Consider the following 18,812-nt stretch of genomic DNA (forward strand, 5'->3'; position numbering starts at 1 on the left):
TGCTGCTTGACAAGCGAGGAATTCTCCCGCCAAAAACGGCGGTGTCGAAAATGTACCCGGTATGCTTAATAACTAAAGAGATAGAGCTAGTCATGTGAAGTCGTTTTCAAAACGTATTCACCCCTTGTTTTTAAGCTGCCTGGCTTCCAACGTTATCAAAGTGTATTCACCCCTCGTTTCTAAGCTATCTTGTTTGGAACATCTTCGATGCGTCGATCTTGGTCAAAAATTCGTTTCAGACGTTGAATCCCTTAATACGACGTTTTCAAGACTTTGTGTGCTACCTGGGTTGTGTCGTCCTCAACTTAAGTAGAACCTTTTTCGTAAGCCTCCAGGTTTCTGCCCCGTACGTGAGTAGTGGTAAGACACAGCTGTTATACACTTTTCTCTTGAGGGATAACGGCAACCTGCTGTTCATGATTTAACAATGCCTGCCAAACGCACCCCAGCCCATCCTCATTCTTCTGATTATTTCAGTGTCATGATCCGGTTCCGCGGTAAATATCTGCCCTAAGTGGATGTATTCCCTTACCACTTCCAGTGCATTGCTACCTATCGTAACCTGCTGTTCTCTTCCGAGACTGTTAAACATTACTTTAGTTTTCTGTAGATTAATATTTAAACCCACTCTTCTGCTTCGCTTCTCCAGGTCAGTGATCATGCATTGCAATTGGTCCCCTGAGTTACTAAGCAAGGCCATATCATCAGCGAATCGCAAGTTACTAAGGTATTCTCCATTAACGTTTATCCCCATTTCTTCCCAATACAGGTCTCTGAATACCTCCTGTAAACACGCTGTGAATAGCATTGGAGAGATCGTATCTCCCTGCCTGACTCCTTTCTTTATTGGGATTTTGTTGCTTTCTTTATGGAGGACTACGGTGGCTGTGGAGCCACTATAGATATCTTTCCGTATTTTTACATACGGCTCGTCTATACCCTGATTCCGTAATGCCTCCATGGCTGCTCAGGTTTCGACAGAATCACACGCTTTCTCGTAATCAATGAAAGCTATATATAAGGGTTGGTTATATTCCGAACATTTCTCTATGACGTGATTGATAGTGTGAATATGGTCTATTGTTGAGTAGCCTTTTCGGAATCCTGCCTGGTCTTTTGGTTGACAGAAGTGTAAGGTGTTCCTGATTCTATTTGCGATCGCCTTAGTAAATACTTTGTAGGCAACGGACAGTAAGCTGATCGGTCTATTTTTTTCCAGTCCGTGGCGTCCCCTTTCTTATTGATTAGGATTATGTTAGCGTTCTTCCAAGATTCCGGTACGCTCGAGGTCATGAGGCATTGCGTATACAGGGTGAACAGTTTTTCTAGAACAATCTGCCCACCATCCTTCAACAAATCTGCTGTTACCTGATCCTCTCCAGCTGCCTTCCCCCTTTGCATAGCTCCCAAGGCTTTCTTTGCTTCTTCCGGCATTACTTGTGGGATTTCAAATTCGTCTGACTATTCTCTCTTCCGTTATCGTCGTAGGTGCCACTGGTACTGTATAAATCTCTATAGAACTGCTCAGCCACTTGAACTATCTCATCCATCTTAGTAATGATATTGCCGGATTTGTCTCTTAACGCATACACCTGATTCTTGCCAATTCCTAGTTTCTTCTTCACTGCTTTTAAGCTTCCACCGTTCCTGAGAGCATGTTCAATTCTATCCAGATTATGCTTCCTTATGTCAGCTGTCTTACGCTTGTTGATTAACTTGGAAAGTTCTGCCAGTTCTATTCTAGCTGTAGGGTTAGAGGCTTTCATACATTGACGTTTCTTGATCAGATCTTTAGTCTCCTGCGATAGCTTACTGTTATCCTGTCTAACGGAGCTACGACCGACTTCTATTGCACACTCCTTAATGATGCCCATAAGATTGTCGTTCATTGCTTCAACTCTAAGGTCCTCTTCGTGAGTTAAAGCCGAATACCTGTTCTGTAGCTTAATTCAAAATTCCTCTATTTTCCCTCTTACTGCTAACCCATTGATCGGCTTCTTATGTACCAGTTTCTTCCGTTCCCTCCTCAGGTCTAGGCTAATTCGAGTTCTTACCATCTTATGGTCACTGCAGCGCACCTTGCCGAGCACGTCTACATCTTGTATGATGCCAGGGTTAGCACAGAGTATAAGGTCTATTTCATTTCTAGTCTCGCTATTCGGGCTCCTCCACGTCCACTTTCGGCTATGTCGCTTGCGGAAGAAGGTATTCATTATACGAATATTATTCTGTTCTGCAAAGTCTACTAATAACTCTCCCCTGCTATTCCTAGTACCTATGCCGTATTCCCCCACTGACTTATCTCCAGCCTGCTTCTTGCCTACCTTGGCATTGAAGTGGCCCATCAGTACAGTGCATATTGTTTTGACTTTACCCATCGCCAATTCCACGTCTTCATAAAAGCCTTCGACTTCCTGGTCATCATGACTAGATATAGGGGCGTAGACCGGTACGATCTTCAATTTGTACCTCTTATTAAGTTTCACAACAAGACCTGCCATCCTCTAGTTGATGCTATAGAATTCCTGTATGTTACGAGCTATATTCTTATTAATAAGACATCGGACTTCTAGTTCTCGTCTCTCCGCTAAGGCCCGGTAGCACAGGACGTGCCCGCTTTTTAGCACTGTATATGCTTCTTATGTCCTCCTAACTTCACTAAGCCCTATTATATCCCATTTACTGCCCTCTAATTCCTTCAATAGCCATGCCAGACTCGCCTCACTAGATAACGTTCTACGTTGCCAGGTTCAGATTCCAATGGCGGCCTGTCCGGATCCAGGGATTCTTAGCACCCTCTGCTGCGTCACAGGTCTGATTGCCGCCGTCGTCAGTTGCTTCGCAGTTGCTGGGGACTGAGGGGCCGGGGTTTGATTGTATTTTTCATATGGGTGGTTGTAGCCAAGTACTGCACCAGGGTGACCAATCCTGCTCTGGTGAGGGAGTGCGTTACCGGTTCTGGTCACCGGGATCAGGCCGCGCTCCAGGCCTGTTTACGCAATTTTTATCAACACGCGGCTTTTTTTAATCCGGTGAAAAATTGCGCGGCACCGGGATTCGAACCACGGTCCTCTTGCACGCGAGGCGGATGTTCTACCTCTACGCCACCGCTGCGCTTTAAAAAACGTAACAAAAAATAAAATCATAACGGAAGTGAAATAAAAAGAATAACGCAGTTAAAAAGGGAATGATTATCACAAGTACAACGAAGGCAAGGAGGCCTTCAGAAGGGAAGCAACTGGTATTGTCGGTAACATGCCTGCTTACAAGTGAAGATGTATCTTTTTTTTTGAAGCTCCCTTGGTTTAACTCCAATATCATAACATTCCATGCCCTCCCCTCTCTCCCCCCCAAATTCGTCGCATCACAATGAAACATCCAGTTTTTGAACATTCGAGTTTCGTCACAACAGGGAGGAAAGTAAGCAGGTGCGTACAGTTGGATAAGCCTATGTGTAGACTGAATAGGCGGGTAATATATATGTGAGCTACTTAAACGCTGTGAATTATTGCAGTTGTTGCGTTGACAATGCCTCCTTCTCGCAACAATGTCTCCCTCTAGGAATAAGAGTGCATTCTACCTCGGGATGCTGGTATACTCCACCTTGGAATACTTGTACAGTCATGGAAACAAGACAAGGATGAGCGAAGAGCACGTGAACACAGAGACATGCCAGGTCCGTGTCCTTGTGTGCTCTGCCCGTGTCCTCGTCCTGTCTGCACTACACTTGCTTTGGCGGCAGTCGGTGGGCAAATGGCTTGGGCATTTTTTTCCCGAAAGGCGGAGTGCTTGTTGATAAATCTGGTGAGCGCTTAGCCACACACACACTAGGCACAAACACGATGCTGTCAGTGCTCGCGTTGGGGTGGTTTAGTTTTCGTTCATGCGTCAAGAAGTGGGTTGCCCTTGTAAAAATAATTGCGATATACTAGTGCTCCAGAGTAACATACAAAGAAGGACCGCCTCCCTGCTTCAGGGTATATCCTTGGTTGGTCCGTTACGCTAAATAAAATGGCGTCCATGGCGTATTCATATCTGCAGACATTGCTTCTGGCACATACAGTCGATGAAAGCGTAGCCTCTGAGATCGGCTACTGTTACTCAGCGGCAGCCGTTGCTGGGCCCGTGATATGGAGACTACCTATTCATATATATCTGCTTATGTGAACCTCTGTCTTTTATGGACGCCTTGCAAGAAGAGTGAGTATAGTATAGCAAAGACATAGAGAGGTTAAAACCTACCCTTTCGCCGTATGGTGTCTTTTGAAGCTCCCATACGAACTCTCCCACGCAGAGGAGTGCCCCCGCGATACAGCCGACCAACAGGACAATGAAGACGCCACCCACGGAAGCAAGGCCCATCTCGCTGCTGCTCGCCGAACTGGAGGAAGCATTAGTGTAGAGGTGGCACTTGGATAGGGCGGTCGGGTCAGGCGGATTGCGCGTTTTCCACCACTTCTGCTTGAGCTTGAACAGCAGGTCCCCTTCGTGGAACTCCACGATGGCCGCCGAGATAATGTTACGGATCTTGGCGTCTGCAATTGCACGCGCAAGCGGGAGGGTTTCTATCGCGCATCTCAAACTCTAAACCCTTATGAAAGCTCCACATAAGAGAGATGGCAATAGGCGATTCCGAGTTTCACTAAATATCACCATATCCTGATAGCTGGGGTACAAGCCTTCGCTGTTTACCTTTCGCGACAGCTTTTTAAGGTTGTTGGGCGACACTGCTGGTCAGCACAGCATTCTTTCCTTGTTTACTAAGTGCCGACAAATTGAAAAGTAGGCCGTATCACAGATGGCTATAGTCAGAAAGAAGTGATATAATACAGGCACGCAGCCATGCACGCGTACAAATCTTAAATGCAAACTGTAAAAATTGGGGAACTTATCTCACAGTGACTACAGATTACGATACGATTAACATTTCCGCGATGACCGACACACTGTATTTCTGAATACACGTTTCTTAATCTTCTACAGTGTTTATTATCACTTTGCTGTTATGGTACTCGCTCGTGAATGTCGGCCGTGTGCATAGCGACATGATGACCATTGTACGACGCCGATGGAGCAACTACGACGAAATGACGAAGAACAAAAGGCGACGTCAATGGAACCACAACGCGCTAGCTATGAAGACGGCTTGGCGACAATCAGGTGACGATCCCTAAGCGATGACAGTGGTACGACAACAGAGTGACGACGGCGACATGAGGACAATGAGCTACGACGGCATGAGAGCGATGGTTTGACAACGATGAATGACAGCGACTACCTGACGAGAACGCAATTACTACGATAATACGGCAACTGTAGCATAATCAAAGTTGAATGACGACACCATGGTCACGATGAAATGACGAACTAAAAGTGACGTCCGTGAACAGATCAACGAAGTCGGTATGATAACGACGGTACGATACCAGCAGGAAAACGTTCCTCAAGTGATGAAGATGGCAAAATGACAGCGTGACGACGACTGACTGAGAATGATAACAATAGAACGATTACGACGACATGCAGAACGACGACTGTATGACGTTGACACAAAGACGACGACGACACGAGGACGACGGCGACAAGAGAATGGTATGGCGAAAATGGAATAACACCGAGTGTACGACGACAATGACATGACGACGAATGTATCACTGAGCCTATGTGATGACGATGGCATGACGAGAATCGGATGACCACGCTGAGCTCGAGTGAGGAGGATGGGATGATCGCGACGGCATGACGACGATGGTAAGATACGGGATGCATTAGTGACTGTAGGATACCGATGGCGGGACGACAACACCATGAAGAGAGTCAAATGACAAAGCTGAAACGAGGAGAATGCAACGACCACCATGGCCACACGACCAGGAGCACCTAGTGGCCCAAGATATTAGACAACTGATCCACTGGGTCGTCAGTGGCGCGACGATGAGTGAATGACTAAGCCTATATGACGACGATAATGTGACGATGACGGCATGACTAGAATCGGATGGTGAAGCTGGGCGACGACGATGGAACGTCGATGATGACATGACGACGACGGTGTGACAACGGGCGCATCATAGCGATTGTATGACGACCATGACATGACGAGAGCCGAATGACAAGTTTGGAATGACGGCGATACAACTACCACAAATGTATCACGACCACCAGCACGTACCTAGTGGCTGAAGTTACTACGCAACTTGGGTCACTGAATGAGCGTAGAAGGCGTGACGATGACGGCATGACGATAGTCCGATCTCGAAACTAGAATGACGATGATAACCCGATTAGAACGGCGTCACTACCCGAGCATGTACCTCGTGACTAGACAGACAGACAGACAGACAGACAGACAGACAGACAGACAGACAGACAGACAGACAGACAGACAGACAGACAGACAGATAGATAGATAGATAGATAGATAGATAGATAGATAGATAGATAGATAGATAGATAGATAGATAGATAGATGTCTGAAGTAGGCAAAAAATGCTAATCGAATTAAAAAGAAATCAACTAGAAAGGAGTCCCACGTCAACACGCGCAACGATAAGGGACAGCAGTTGATAGCAGTGCGCAACAAAAAACACTATTAGATGCACACATAAACGCGCGCATGCGAAATCATGTCGTTATGTTAAAATAATCCTTGGGTAATCACTCAAAATACGCAAAGTTCACTACGATTTGCGCAAATGTAATCACGTTCATTAGGTCGCTAGCTGCATACAAAGCGAGAACAACAAAAACAACAACAACAACGTCAAGCTTTGTAGCCTTTCACTATTTAGAGCGACATGACCATGGACTAAACACTACGAGGACATAAAAAGTGCGCCTGTCGAAGCGGCTAAATTTCTTGCATAAGTACGCACACTACTGAGCATTGTTTGACGCTTTTATTAACTGGTGATAGAAACGCTCTTGGTGTCACAGTATGGGCAGTATTGCGCTTCCATTTCTCGCATGCTGCAATAGGCGATGTATTGTAGGCCACGTCAAAATCTTTAAAATTTTAGAAGCGAATGCAATGCAAGGTCAAGTTTCAAGTTTACAGAAAACCAGAGTAGGATTTACTCGATACAGCGGTGATTTGGTAGTTTTCAAACCTACTGTTTTCCGATGCCCTAATACGAAGTGTGAGAACATTTTAGGCTTCGAATTAAAGGAATTCCAGGTGAGCCACCATGGTAAAATTAAGGAGCTGCAGCCGCTAGTCAGTCGGCTACCTGTATTTTAGCTGTAGCAATGCGATTAGGCTGATGTCTCTACGCGGTTAGAAATCAGAATACACTGCACCCTGTATCGGACTTGATTGATGGCAATGTATGTCGAGCTCGGAGAATTCCAAGCAATACCGCCGGTAAAAGTGCCGTCTTGTGTCATAAACGGCAACTTCCTCCTTTGTTTTCTGCCTGCTTAACGGAACCTGTTATGGCATGTTCCACCCCTAAGCAGCACATTACTTTCTGTATAGAGCAATGTTGAGGTTTCTTTCTATTTTATATTTTTTTCTGGGTTCATAAATATGGTCTATTCGCCGCTAAGGACACCGACGGTGGCCATACTGACGAAGTGTGGCATAGGATGCTAAGGGTGCGCTGGCTACAAGAGTAAAGCTTGTTTTTGGCATCTTGGCACGCACGAAGTGCACACGTTTGCTAAATTTTGACGAGCAGTGAACACGAGGAGATAAAGTCTAGCATGTACTTGTAGTCTCCCTAATTTCAAGTGGTGTGTTTACGACTGCATACGACACTCTTCCAGCCTTGAGTCAGTTCAACAGTGTTGTTTCTTAAGCTGCGTACTATATGCGTGTTGCCTGTCCACATAAAACATTCAGTTACAGCACATGCTACATTGAATAGCTGCCTATGCTGGCTGCGCTATGGCGCACAATTCATCAAAGCATACAGAGAAAGGGAGATGGAAGGGGGAGTGCGTGGAGCACTTGCTGCACGCTCCATTCTGTCAGCGATGAAGCCTGTCAGAGGGGGAATGGTGTGCCCCTTTGCCTCCCCCCCCCCTCTCGATTCGCTAGCGACGAACACAGTCAATATGATACATGGTTGTTTTATAGACACATGGTGGTTCATTATATGTACTTGTGAAATCCAAAATAACCGAGCAGACTACACCAAATTCAGACGGGCAAACTTAGTGATACTTAGATCGAGGGCACTTGTCGCAGCGAGTGTCACTTTGGCGGCGTGCTGCTATACGGGAAAGGGAAGTGACATTTTTTAATTGGTGAAAGTGTCGATCGTTATATGAGGGGGCGCATTAGGCACTTGCTATGCTGGCCAATATCTGCAAAATAACACAAACGCAACGAAGCGTCACGAGGGAGGACCAGGCCTCATTGAATACGAAACCCAGCCGATGCGCTGTGCGCATGGCAGTCTTGGCAGTGGCGAAGCGTCGGCACCTAACAGACGACACAAAGAAACAATGTCTATTTCATCAACCCGAACGCTTAGACCATTTTATATTACAAAAGCAAAACAAAAACAAAAAAAATAACGAGTGATTTTGGAATTTGTGGTCGCTGGCAACTGAGTGGCATTTTATTCATACTTGAAGCATTGCCATCAAAGCTACACACTTCCATGCAGCGAAGTGACTTTCACGTCGTTCGCACTCGAAGGCAAGTGTGATCAAGAGTGACTGTAACTAAATATTTCCGTGCTGCAGCCTGCCAATGACACTAACGGCGAAATTTAGGGGCCCTAAATGCCACCGAACTCGCCTGTAGGACAGGGATATCCCATTACTACTTCTAAAAACGATCTGCATATCGCTAGAATGTTTTTTTACGATATAAGATTGAAGGTGATTAACTTAGAAACAAAGGTGAAAATTTTCCATAATAACAAGCTGAATGTCCAAACTTATTTATAAATCTAGTCTACATGGGAGCATAGCGTGACGTTATTCGTCCGGCGCAATGGTCACTGATTATTGGCGCACTTCACTGATGAAGATTAATGACCCAAATTTTATAGCAGTGGGACGCACTCCCGAAGAAATAAAAATCAGAAAATGCTGATCAGGGTGGGCAGGGGCTTGAGATAGATCAGCATGCGAAATTATGAAATCGTTTATTATCACCAACGAGGGAAAGGATTGTGTGAGCCAGACAATGACTGCAAGGAAAATAAATTATTTATTTGCCTAATATGAACGCCGTCTGTTCGTTGTGTATGTACGCCCACGTTAGGGATTAGGAACACCACATTTGGAAGTGGGCATTTGTCTTTATTTTTTGCTGAAGCTTTATCCGCATCTTCCAAAACGGTGTTCATTAATCTTCATCAGTCCAGTGCACACGAACTTTCTGAATTAAGTATACTCTTAGTACATCAGTCTTTATTTTGCGCCCACAAACATTCTCTTATTTCCACATCTGCATTCATGCTTCAGTATGTAAGTCCCACAGAGCTGAAAGGAATTCAAGATACGCTGTTCTCTAGAAATGTGGCACGTGCACTTGTTTTCTTTTTTTAAGTGCAAATCAAACACATTTTAGCCTAGCTTTCCCAGATAAAGAAGCAAGCTAGATGAATCACAAGAACGAAAAGTGAGAAGGCTGAAGCATTTTTTTATTATTATTTCAGAATTTGTTAATCAGCGTCATTTCTTTCCTGAGCGCACCCGTTCCTGAGCGTACCGTTTTTCACGCGAAGGACGAGTGGAAAAACATGTTATCGCCCACGGACGGCAGCTTCAAACGAAGGCGCTGCAGTCTTTTTTTAACTGAAGCCCCTGCTGCCGCCTTCGCACGTGTTTCGTTGACGAAACATTCTTTCTCTCGGCGGGGTTTCCGCACCGCGCACACTTTGGGCCATATTTCTTTGCCGTTTACTCCCTGGTGGTGTTTTGCGCGGCACACAAAGGGACACATTCGGGGGCACGCTTCACCTTGAAGTTTTCGTTATACCATATTTTCGTCCTCGTGTTGTTCATCCCAATGGGTGAAATTCGCTAAAAGCCTTCATAGCAGTCTAGAAAAAAGGCTTGACGAAATTTCATCTAGAAAGTAGAGCAGGATACTAGGGGGAAAAAAAGGAGTTTGTTGATATGTTGCATTTGCAAAGGAACACTTTCTTTGCGTAGACCTTCCTCCCTCTCTCTCTCTCTCTCTCTCTCTCTCTCTCTCTCTCTCTCTCTCTCTCTCTCTCTCGCTCGCTCGCTCGCTCTCTTTCGTAGAATTTGGCATGGCTGTTTCTGGCTGGGCCGATCGTTATCTGAGACGCTAGATTCGCGGACCTACGGGCTTCTTTCTTTCTTTTTTTTAGGACTTACATAACTTTACGTTTCCTCCTGTTGCAGATATCATAATTTTAGCCTTTCAGCTGAAATAGTGAAGGCAGCAAACGGTACTTCGACGAGAAATTGAAATTCATAATTGACTAGTCAAAAAAAGTTTATTAACTAACTTTTAATTTAATTGTTTTACAGCACCTATTGCGATTTACGAATAACAGCCGGTGCGTTTGCAAAGCACATATCCTCTTGGAACGAATTATAAGTATCGCACGAGTCTCAAAATATGCGCAGTGTAAGAACGAACTGTTGCTCCACTTACTTTGTGCCGAATTGCCGTTTAATGCAGTTAAGCACTAAAGTAACCGGATCGTGCACACGCTTTGTCACACACGTTGGAAAGACATATGTCGAAGCTGGTGTCTTCCTGTATATTCGGTATAAGTAGCTTGCGCCCTGTGAACTCACCAGCTGAAATTCGGAAATTGCAATACGTGCTGTAAACAATGTAATCACAAGGTCAGTGACAAATTTTTGTTAGTCAGCCAATAATTCGCTTCAATTTCTCGTGCAATCATTTTCCACCTCTATGAGTAATCCAGCTCGATGACGAAGTATGATAATTGCCACAGGCGATTTGTAAAATTTATTCAACGCCCAGAAATAAACACTCGTCATATGATGGTTACGCTTTTCCAGAGAACCCTTTTAAAATATTCTTAGAAGTTGCCTGTGGCAGATAGCAAAGTTCTAGTTCATGAAGTGGTCTACTCGAATCGGCGGACACTACTTGCACAACACATTGAAATGCATATTCGACTAATTGAAAAGTCCCTAATTAACTGGTTCCCTAATTACCTTACGGCCCATGTTGCAATTTACAACTTCGACCCGTGAATTTCGCAAAGCGGATCCACGTGGAACGAATTCTCAAGATGACACCAGTTTAGACATATTAATTACAGATCCTTGCGGAGAAATACATTGGCGTTCCAATTATTTTTTGCTTGAATGCACACAACGACGTCTTGTCAAGAAAGTAACCGGAATGCCGAGCATTTCTGCACGTAGCTCAGAAATTAATATCTCGAAAGTGGTGTCATCTTGAGAATTCATTCCAAGATGATCCTCTTGTCAACTCCATGGCTATAATTTCTAAATTTCAATATGGGCCGTAAGATAATTAGTGAAATAGCTATTTATTGAATTGTTGTTAATTAGAACATTATGCATTTCATGTTTTTTTTTCATGCCAGTAACGTCCACCTCTTCTTGCAGACCAGCTCATGAACTAGAATTGTGCGATCTGGCACAAGCAACGTTTAAAAATTTTTGAGTGTTCGCTGAAACACGCAGTAGAATCGCGTTAATGGCAATTACATTGGGCTTGACAATGTCAACTCCTCAAAGCGGTTAGTAAGAGAGGGCCGATATAGCGTTATTTGTCTTTGTGCAGCGTAAACGAGTAATAGCTTCCTGCCAGGATACGTTTTCCTTATTAGGATTCCTAATTCCTTCTCTTACTGGCATATGCTCAAATTAACCCGTACTGTACTAAAGTGCCCCGCTTTTCAATCAGCAGTGCATTGAGTCAACTTTGCTGTATGCCCTTGTATTCCTTTCTCAGCTCGAGTGACCCGCCACTCACGTCTTTTTTCTTGCGCCCTTGGTATCATTTTTTCTTTGCAGGAAATTGATCAACGCTATTTGTTAGCATAGGATCTGCAGGCACTTTGGTGAAGTACAGCTAATTTCACACGATGCTCTCTAAACAAGTGGGATGCTCACTGTACTGTCACAGAAACTAAACACATACTCCGGAATGGGTTACCGAGATAAAGAGGAAAAGTGAAAATATCGCAACACCGGAAGGTAGCCGCACCAGCAGTATTGAAGCGTTCTGGTGGCTTCGTTTAACAGCGTCATTGTTTGCGTGAGCGTTCGTGTTCCATTGCGTTTCATTCTGACGTAAAGAGCAAGTTAAAAAAAAACATGTTATCTCGCGCGTGGCGCTACATTAAATGAAGGGGAAGTAGTCTTTCACCTAAATATCTTATTCTTGGCTACGCGTTTCGTTAAAGAAACATTCCTTTCCTTGGCTAAATGTTTCCGCCCTCCGCTTGCGTTGGGCCCATGTGTCAGTGTAGTTTACTGTCTGACAGTGTTTCCTAAGGCAGAAAAAGGCGTGTTTCATCTGAGGGCTTGTTTCACATTGGTCTTTCTATTATACCATTTTTCGCCCGCGTGTTCTTCGTCTCCATCAGTAAAGATTGAGAAAATCTTGCATAGCAGTCTCAGCAAAAGTTTTTGAACAAATGTCATTAGCTATATGGGAGAAGTATAGTGGATGAAAACATGTTTGATGATATGTGTTGACATGTTTAGAGGGATGCTTTCTCTACCTAGATTTCCTCCTCCGTTTGTTCGGATTTAGCTATTTCTGAGTCAGTCGGTAGCTCAGCGACTATATTCGTGGATATATAGATGGCAGTTACAGATGCTCTATAGTGTTTGGAACCTCGGTGCACAAGTAATCGTCATATAGAAACTAAAGGGTACTCCTCAATGTACGCTGCGCAAAGCATCCAGTGGGCGGCTGTGTGGTGCTTCATTTTGCTTTGTCCAATGTAAGCAAGTATTAGCTTTATTCCAGGGTATGTTTTTTCTAATTAAGGTTCCTTATTTTTTCTTTTACTGACGTCACGTACGTAGAATCACCAGTAGACTCAGTCAGAAGGGAAGGTCAATGCATTCAGAAAGGGGATCAGCCTTCGGCGATCCGCCACTGTGGGATGTGCGTGAGTTCGCACCGGTTCGCCTGCTTGATTTTCTCAATTTACGATCTCACCCTGAGCGGACGAATTACCATTTCTCTGGCGCTCTATGGCCGTAGGAGCCTCTGTGCCATTAAGCACAACAAATCATCAATTTACGATCTGTTTAGTTTCGTTGCGCCGCTTTACCTCTTGCCTTAACCGGCACAGTGCCGCCATGGTGGGATCCCTAAGCACCGACAGTCGCAAAAGATTGAGAATGGAGAGATGATGCTGTGTGCAGAACATAAATATACGGCGCCGTTCGTCACCACCGACTAGCACAGTAGAAAAAGAGCGTGGTTCATTTACCACGGGTTTAATTGGCAACAATAATTATCTTTGGGCGTAAAAGGAATGCTGAAATATTTGCAGAACTGCAACCTGAAAATATTTTTTTATTGAAAAGTATAGAAGTTCGATCTTTAGTCACCTATATTGGTGACGGCTACTGATTTTCGCGTCATAGTAAAAATAACGAGCGATTTGATGTTTTTAGTTTACCTTAGCCTTCGTAAGTCTAACATACGGAAATAAATTTTTCCCTTACGAAGCAGGTCCGTCCGTCCGTCCGTCCGTCCGTCCGTCCGTCCGTCCGTCCGTCCGTCCGTCCGTCCGTCCGTCCGTCCGTCTGTCTGTCTGTCTGTCTGTCTGTCTGTCTGTCCGTCTGTCTGTCCGTCTGTCCGTCTGTCCGTCTGTCCGTCTGTCCGTCTGTCCGTCTGTCCGTCCGTCCGTCCGTCCGTCCGTCCGTCCGTCCGTCCGTCCGTCCGTCCGTCCGTCCGTCCGTCCGTCCGTCCGTCCGTCCGTCCGTCCGTCCGTCCGTCCGTCCGTCCGTCCGTCCGTCCGTCCGTCCGTCCGTCCGTCCGTCCGTCCGTCCGTCCGTCCGTCCGTCCGTCCGTCCGTCCGTCCGTCCGTCCGTCCGTCCGTCCGTCCGTCCGTCCGTCCGTCCGTCCGTCCGTCCGTCTGTCTGTCTGTCTGTCTGTCTGTCTGTCTGTCTGTCTGTCTGTCTGTCTGTCTGTCTGTCTGTCTGTCTGTCTGTCTGTCTGTCTGTCTGTCTGTCTGTCTGTCTGTCTGTCTGTCTGTCTGTCTGTCTGTCTGTCTGTCTGTCTGTCTGTCTGTCTGTCTGTCTGTCTGTCTGTCTGTCTGTCTGTCCGTCCGTCCGTCCGTCCGTCCGTCCGTCCGTCCGTCCGTCCGTCCGTCCGTCCGTCCGTCCGTCCGTCCGTCCGTCCGTCCGTCCGTCCGTCCGTCCGTCCGTCCGTCCGTCCGTCCGTCCGTCCGTCCGTCCGTCCGTCCGTCCGTCCGTCCGTCCGTCCGTCCGTCCGTCCGTCCGTCCGTCTGTCTGTCTGTCTGTCTGTCTGTCTGTCTGTCTGTCTGTCTGTCTGTCTGTCTGTCTGTCTGTCTGTCTGTCTGTCTGTCTGTCTGTCTGTCTGTCTGTCTGTCTGTCTGTCTGTCTGTCTGTCTGTCTGTCTGTCTGTCTGTCTGTCTGTCTGTCTGTCTGTCTGTCTGTCTGTCTGTCTGTCTGTCTGTCTGTCTGTCTGTCTGTCTGTCTGTCTGTCTGTCTGTCTGTCTGTCTGTCTGTCTGTCTGTCTGTCTGTCTGTCTGTCTGTCTGTCTGTCTGTCTGTCTGTCTGTCTGTCTGTCTGTCTGTCTGTCTGTCTGTCTGTCTGTCTGTCTGTCTGTCTGTCTGTCTGTCTGTCTGTCTGTCTGTCTGTCTGTCTGTCTGTCTGTCTGTCTGTCTGTCTGTCTGTCTGTCTGTCTGTCTGTCTGTCTGTCTGTCTGTCTGTCTGTCTGTCTGTCTGTCTGTCCGTCCGTCCGTCTGTCTGTCCGTCTGTCTGTCTGTCTGTCTGTCTGTCTGTCTGTCTGTCTGTCTGTCTGTCTGTCTGTCTGTCTGTCTGTCTGTCTGTCTGTCTGTCTGTCTGTCTGTCTGTCTGTCTGTCTGTCTGTCTGTCTGTCTGTCTGTCCGTCCGTCCGTCCGTCCGTCCGTCCGTCCGTCCGTCCGTCCGTCCGTCCGTCCGTCCGTCCGTCCGTCCGTCCGTCCGTCTGTCTGTCTGTCTGTCTGTCTGTCTGTCTGTCTGTCTGTCTGTCTGTCTGTCTGTCTGTCTGTCTGTCTGTCTGTCCGTCCGTCCGTCCGTCCGTCCGTCCGTCCGTCCGTCCGTCCGTCCGTCCGTCCGTCCGTCCGTCCGTCTGTCTGTCTGTCTGTCTGTCTGTCTGTCTATCTATCTATCTATCTATCTATCTAGTTATCTCGCCTACCTTGGTCATTGCGGAGAGTTTTAGATTAGGGGGCGCAAGTGGCTTGCGTACCCAAGAACTAGGGGCGACGTTACTGCGCATGCGCAGACCGAAACTTAGAAGCCTACGCATGCGCAGTATAGTGAACACTAGTTCTTGCATACGGAAGCGGCTTGCGTCCCCTGCTCTAAACCTCTCTAGTGTCTATGGTTGAATGAGTAGCGCATGGGGCTGTTGGGTTGAAACAACAGTGTTTGAAATCAAGCGCGGAACCAATATGAGTCACTGAGTATATGCCAAAATGTGCATAAGCGCCGCTCTTCAACAAACCTCTTTCACGCCGACAGGGTTCACTGCAGATGTGGGACTACATTGAATGAAACTACGACGGCGACCTGGAGCACGGCGGCGGCCACTCAGTACTTGCAGGTCTTTAACCAACCTTTTTGATGCCAACTTGGTTCACTGGGAGTCAGTTTGAGGTTAGGGAGTTGGCCTTGCTGTTGCTGCGCCGAACAGTTTGGTTGACTATGACAAAGCGCAACACGAGTTCGCACGCTGCTGTATCGACCAATAAGCGGACTCGAAGGACGCAGGTGGGTTCCGCGAAGAGAGGACGCGAGAAACACCTACGCGTGGAAAGAAATCGGATTAGTGGCTGCGCCGTAGAAGGGGCACATGACCTGCACCCTCGCTCGGAACAAAAAGGTAGACGGTCCGAGCTGATTGGGGAGCATTCGGGGAGACGGGCATGAAGATAAAATGTAAGGGGTGCTTGAGGTCACCGCCACCGCTAATGCCCATGCGCTTCCCACATGTGCCGTCGACCGTCTCGGTCAGGGAAAGTGGGCCGAAGCGACACTGTCCAGCCGGTTCAATTAAGTGTCAATGTTTGGCAACGACGTGCGCCTTCTGAGAATGCCTGTGAAAACGGCTGTAGCTTTACCACCACGTAGCCGGCTACGACCGATGGATGCTTTTGTGTGCGATCACCATTGGTGCGGTATCCTGTGTTGGCTTCTGGTTTCGGTTTAGGATCGTTTACGTCAGGGCACCACTCAGCATCAAACGCTGTAAATTGCCTGCAGCGTTTCCCCTCGCAGAAATAAAATGATTCTTTGTCTGGTCCCCGACTGAAGCAGTCCGGCTTTTCTTGCGGCGCTGCGCGCCCGGCTGTTTAGGCTTCATGCCGTAGATCCTCCGTCGGGCCGACCCATCGAATCCAGAACAAACTGGCGACGACGTAAACCATTACTTTCCTTCCTACGTGCACTTGCCGTATTACTTCTGCTCCTCCTCCTGCTTCCGGCATGCAAGATTCCTCAACTACGTCTCTTCCGTCCACCTCAACTGCCCTGCCTTTGTTCTCGGTGCCCAACATGGCGTTCGTACCCCCCATACCGCCTTTCCTGGCACTACCCGGTACTCCTACGGTACCGTGGTTCACGTGGAAACGGTGCTTTTGCACGTTTCTCGAGGCAACCCGAGGCGAGGCACTACAAGACGAGAGGAAGAAAGTCATTTTATTGACTAACTTAGGCTTCGAGGGGCAGCGTCTCTACTACGACCTCGCGTCGCAAACGGACCAGACGGGTACTACGTTCGAAGATATTCTCCGCATCTTCGACCAGCACTACGAAGAAAGCGCCAATCCCCTGGCGCACCTCATTATCTTCCGGGACAGGAAGCAACTTCCCGGAGAAACCTTTCAGGACTTCGTCACCGCGCTACAAAGGCAGGCGCCTGCTTGTGCGTTCGGCGCTTAGCACGACGAGTCCCTTCGCGACCAAATCCTCCAAAGCGTCGCATCAACAAGAATACGAGAAAGGTTACTCTACGAAGGAGTGTCCCTCCCGCTCAAGAAGGCCCAGGAAATCGGATGAACCGTACAGCAAGTTCACAAAGAACTTCAAGTCTTCAACAGCTCGTCTGTTCAGCGCGTCTCGACGCAACATCAAGATGGCGTCAGCCTTCCTTGCCTTCTTTGCACTTGCCCTTCCTTGCCCGGGCGCGCAAGATGGCGGTTCCCGCCGCCTTTCTCCCTCGACCCGGCGGCTTCAAGATGGCGCTCCGCGGCATGGCGGGTAGTCGCGACCTGGGGAGGCGGGCCAACATGGCGCACGGCCCGAACTTTGCGAAGCCAGTCGAGACGTCGCGGGCCATTGCTACCGGTGTGAGTCCCCTCACCACATCGCATCCGATCGAGGCTGTCCAGCCAAGCACGTTTCCTGCCGTGCGTGCGGAAAAGTTGGACATTTCGCTTCAGTTTGCCGTTCGAGGAACCGAGCGCATCGACAGTCCCGTGCTCGTACGCAGCTTGTTTTCGCTACATGCCAACAAGTGTCAGGAGTTCCAGCTGACCCAAACGTTGAGCTTCCGTCTCTTCCGCACAACGCTCCCTCGGAGTTCGCCCAGCAGTACTCAGGACAGTAGGGACTTGTAAAGGGCTTCATACACGATGTTCATCTTCGAACTTCAGTGCAACCAGTCTCGGCGAAACTGTGTCCTCTACCTCGGTTTCTCCGAGAGCAAGTCTCCACCGAACTGGTATCATCTGGTATCATCGAACGAGTTTCCGCGTCAGAGTGGATTGCTTCGCTTGTCGTGGTTTGGAAGAAGGGCAATTCCATTCGACTTCGCATCGATCTTAGAGAACCCAACAAGGCTATCGTCATAGACTCCTTTCCACTGCCGAGGGCTGACGAACTGTTGTATGAACTCGCGGGTGCTACTGTGTTCAGTAAGTTGGACTTAGAGTCCGCATATCATCAGGTTTTATTGTCCGAGAAAAGCCGTGAGTTTACTCCATTCATTATTCACGATGGTCTCTGTCGCTTTAAGCGAGTGTGTTGCGGACTAGCATCTGCGCCTTCCGCTGTTCAGCAGATAATGTTATCTATTTTAAAAGAATACCCAGGTACCTTGTGCTGCCTAAGTGATGTTTTGATTTGGGGCCGCACACAAACTGAGCATGATAAAAATCTGCAAACTGCGCTTTACAAGATCCCGGCTGCTGGCATAAAGCTAAATGCAAAGTGTGTATACAGTGTCCCAGAGCTCACTTTTCTTGGACATAGGCTCAGTGCAACCGTCATTTCGCCGCTAGCAAACAAAGTTCAGTCAATTGTTGATGCACCGCAACCAACTGACAAGAAGTCGCTGCATTCATTTCTTGGTCTCACGCGATACTACTCTAAAGTGATCCCGCATTACGCTGAATTGGCAGAACCGCTTAGGAAACTGCTAAAGCAAGGACAACCGTTTGTCAGGGATCAGGATACTGAATACAGACTTTTAAGGAAGTGGTTACATGCGAAGTTGGCTCTTACGCCACAAATGTTAAGACGTACCTGTACCATCGTCGTGCAACAAAATGCCCGCAATATCGTCCAAGAGATTTTGTCCGAGCACGAAACTCGAGAACGGCCGGTTCTAAATACTCGGGACCATATAAGATTTACTGTTGGGTAGATAGCAATACATTCACGCTTGAAAATGGCAA

The 18,812-nt window shown here is 47.3% G+C and overlaps 1 protein-coding gene across 1 annotated transcript in view; it reads right to left on the minus strand.

Moving 5' to 3' along the window:
* The window catches only part of LOC142585001 (glutamate receptor ionotropic, kainate 2-like), a 348,423-nt gene that overhangs the window by 9,726 nt on the left and 319,885 nt on the right, over positions 1 to 18,812 (minus strand). The window contains exon 14 of the mRNA XM_075695421.1: positions 4,243 to 4,535. Within this exon, the coding sequence (XP_075551536.1) occupies positions 4,243 to 4,535 (293 nt within the window). The remainder of the gene's footprint in view (positions 1 to 4,242; positions 4,536 to 18,812) is intronic.

This window comes from Dermacentor variabilis, chromosome 6 (genome assembly GCF_050947875.1).
Source record: "Dermacentor variabilis isolate Ectoservices chromosome 6, ASM5094787v1, whole genome shotgun sequence".
Classification (NCBI taxonomy): Eukaryota; Metazoa; Arthropoda; class Arachnida; order Ixodida; family Ixodidae; genus Dermacentor; species Dermacentor variabilis.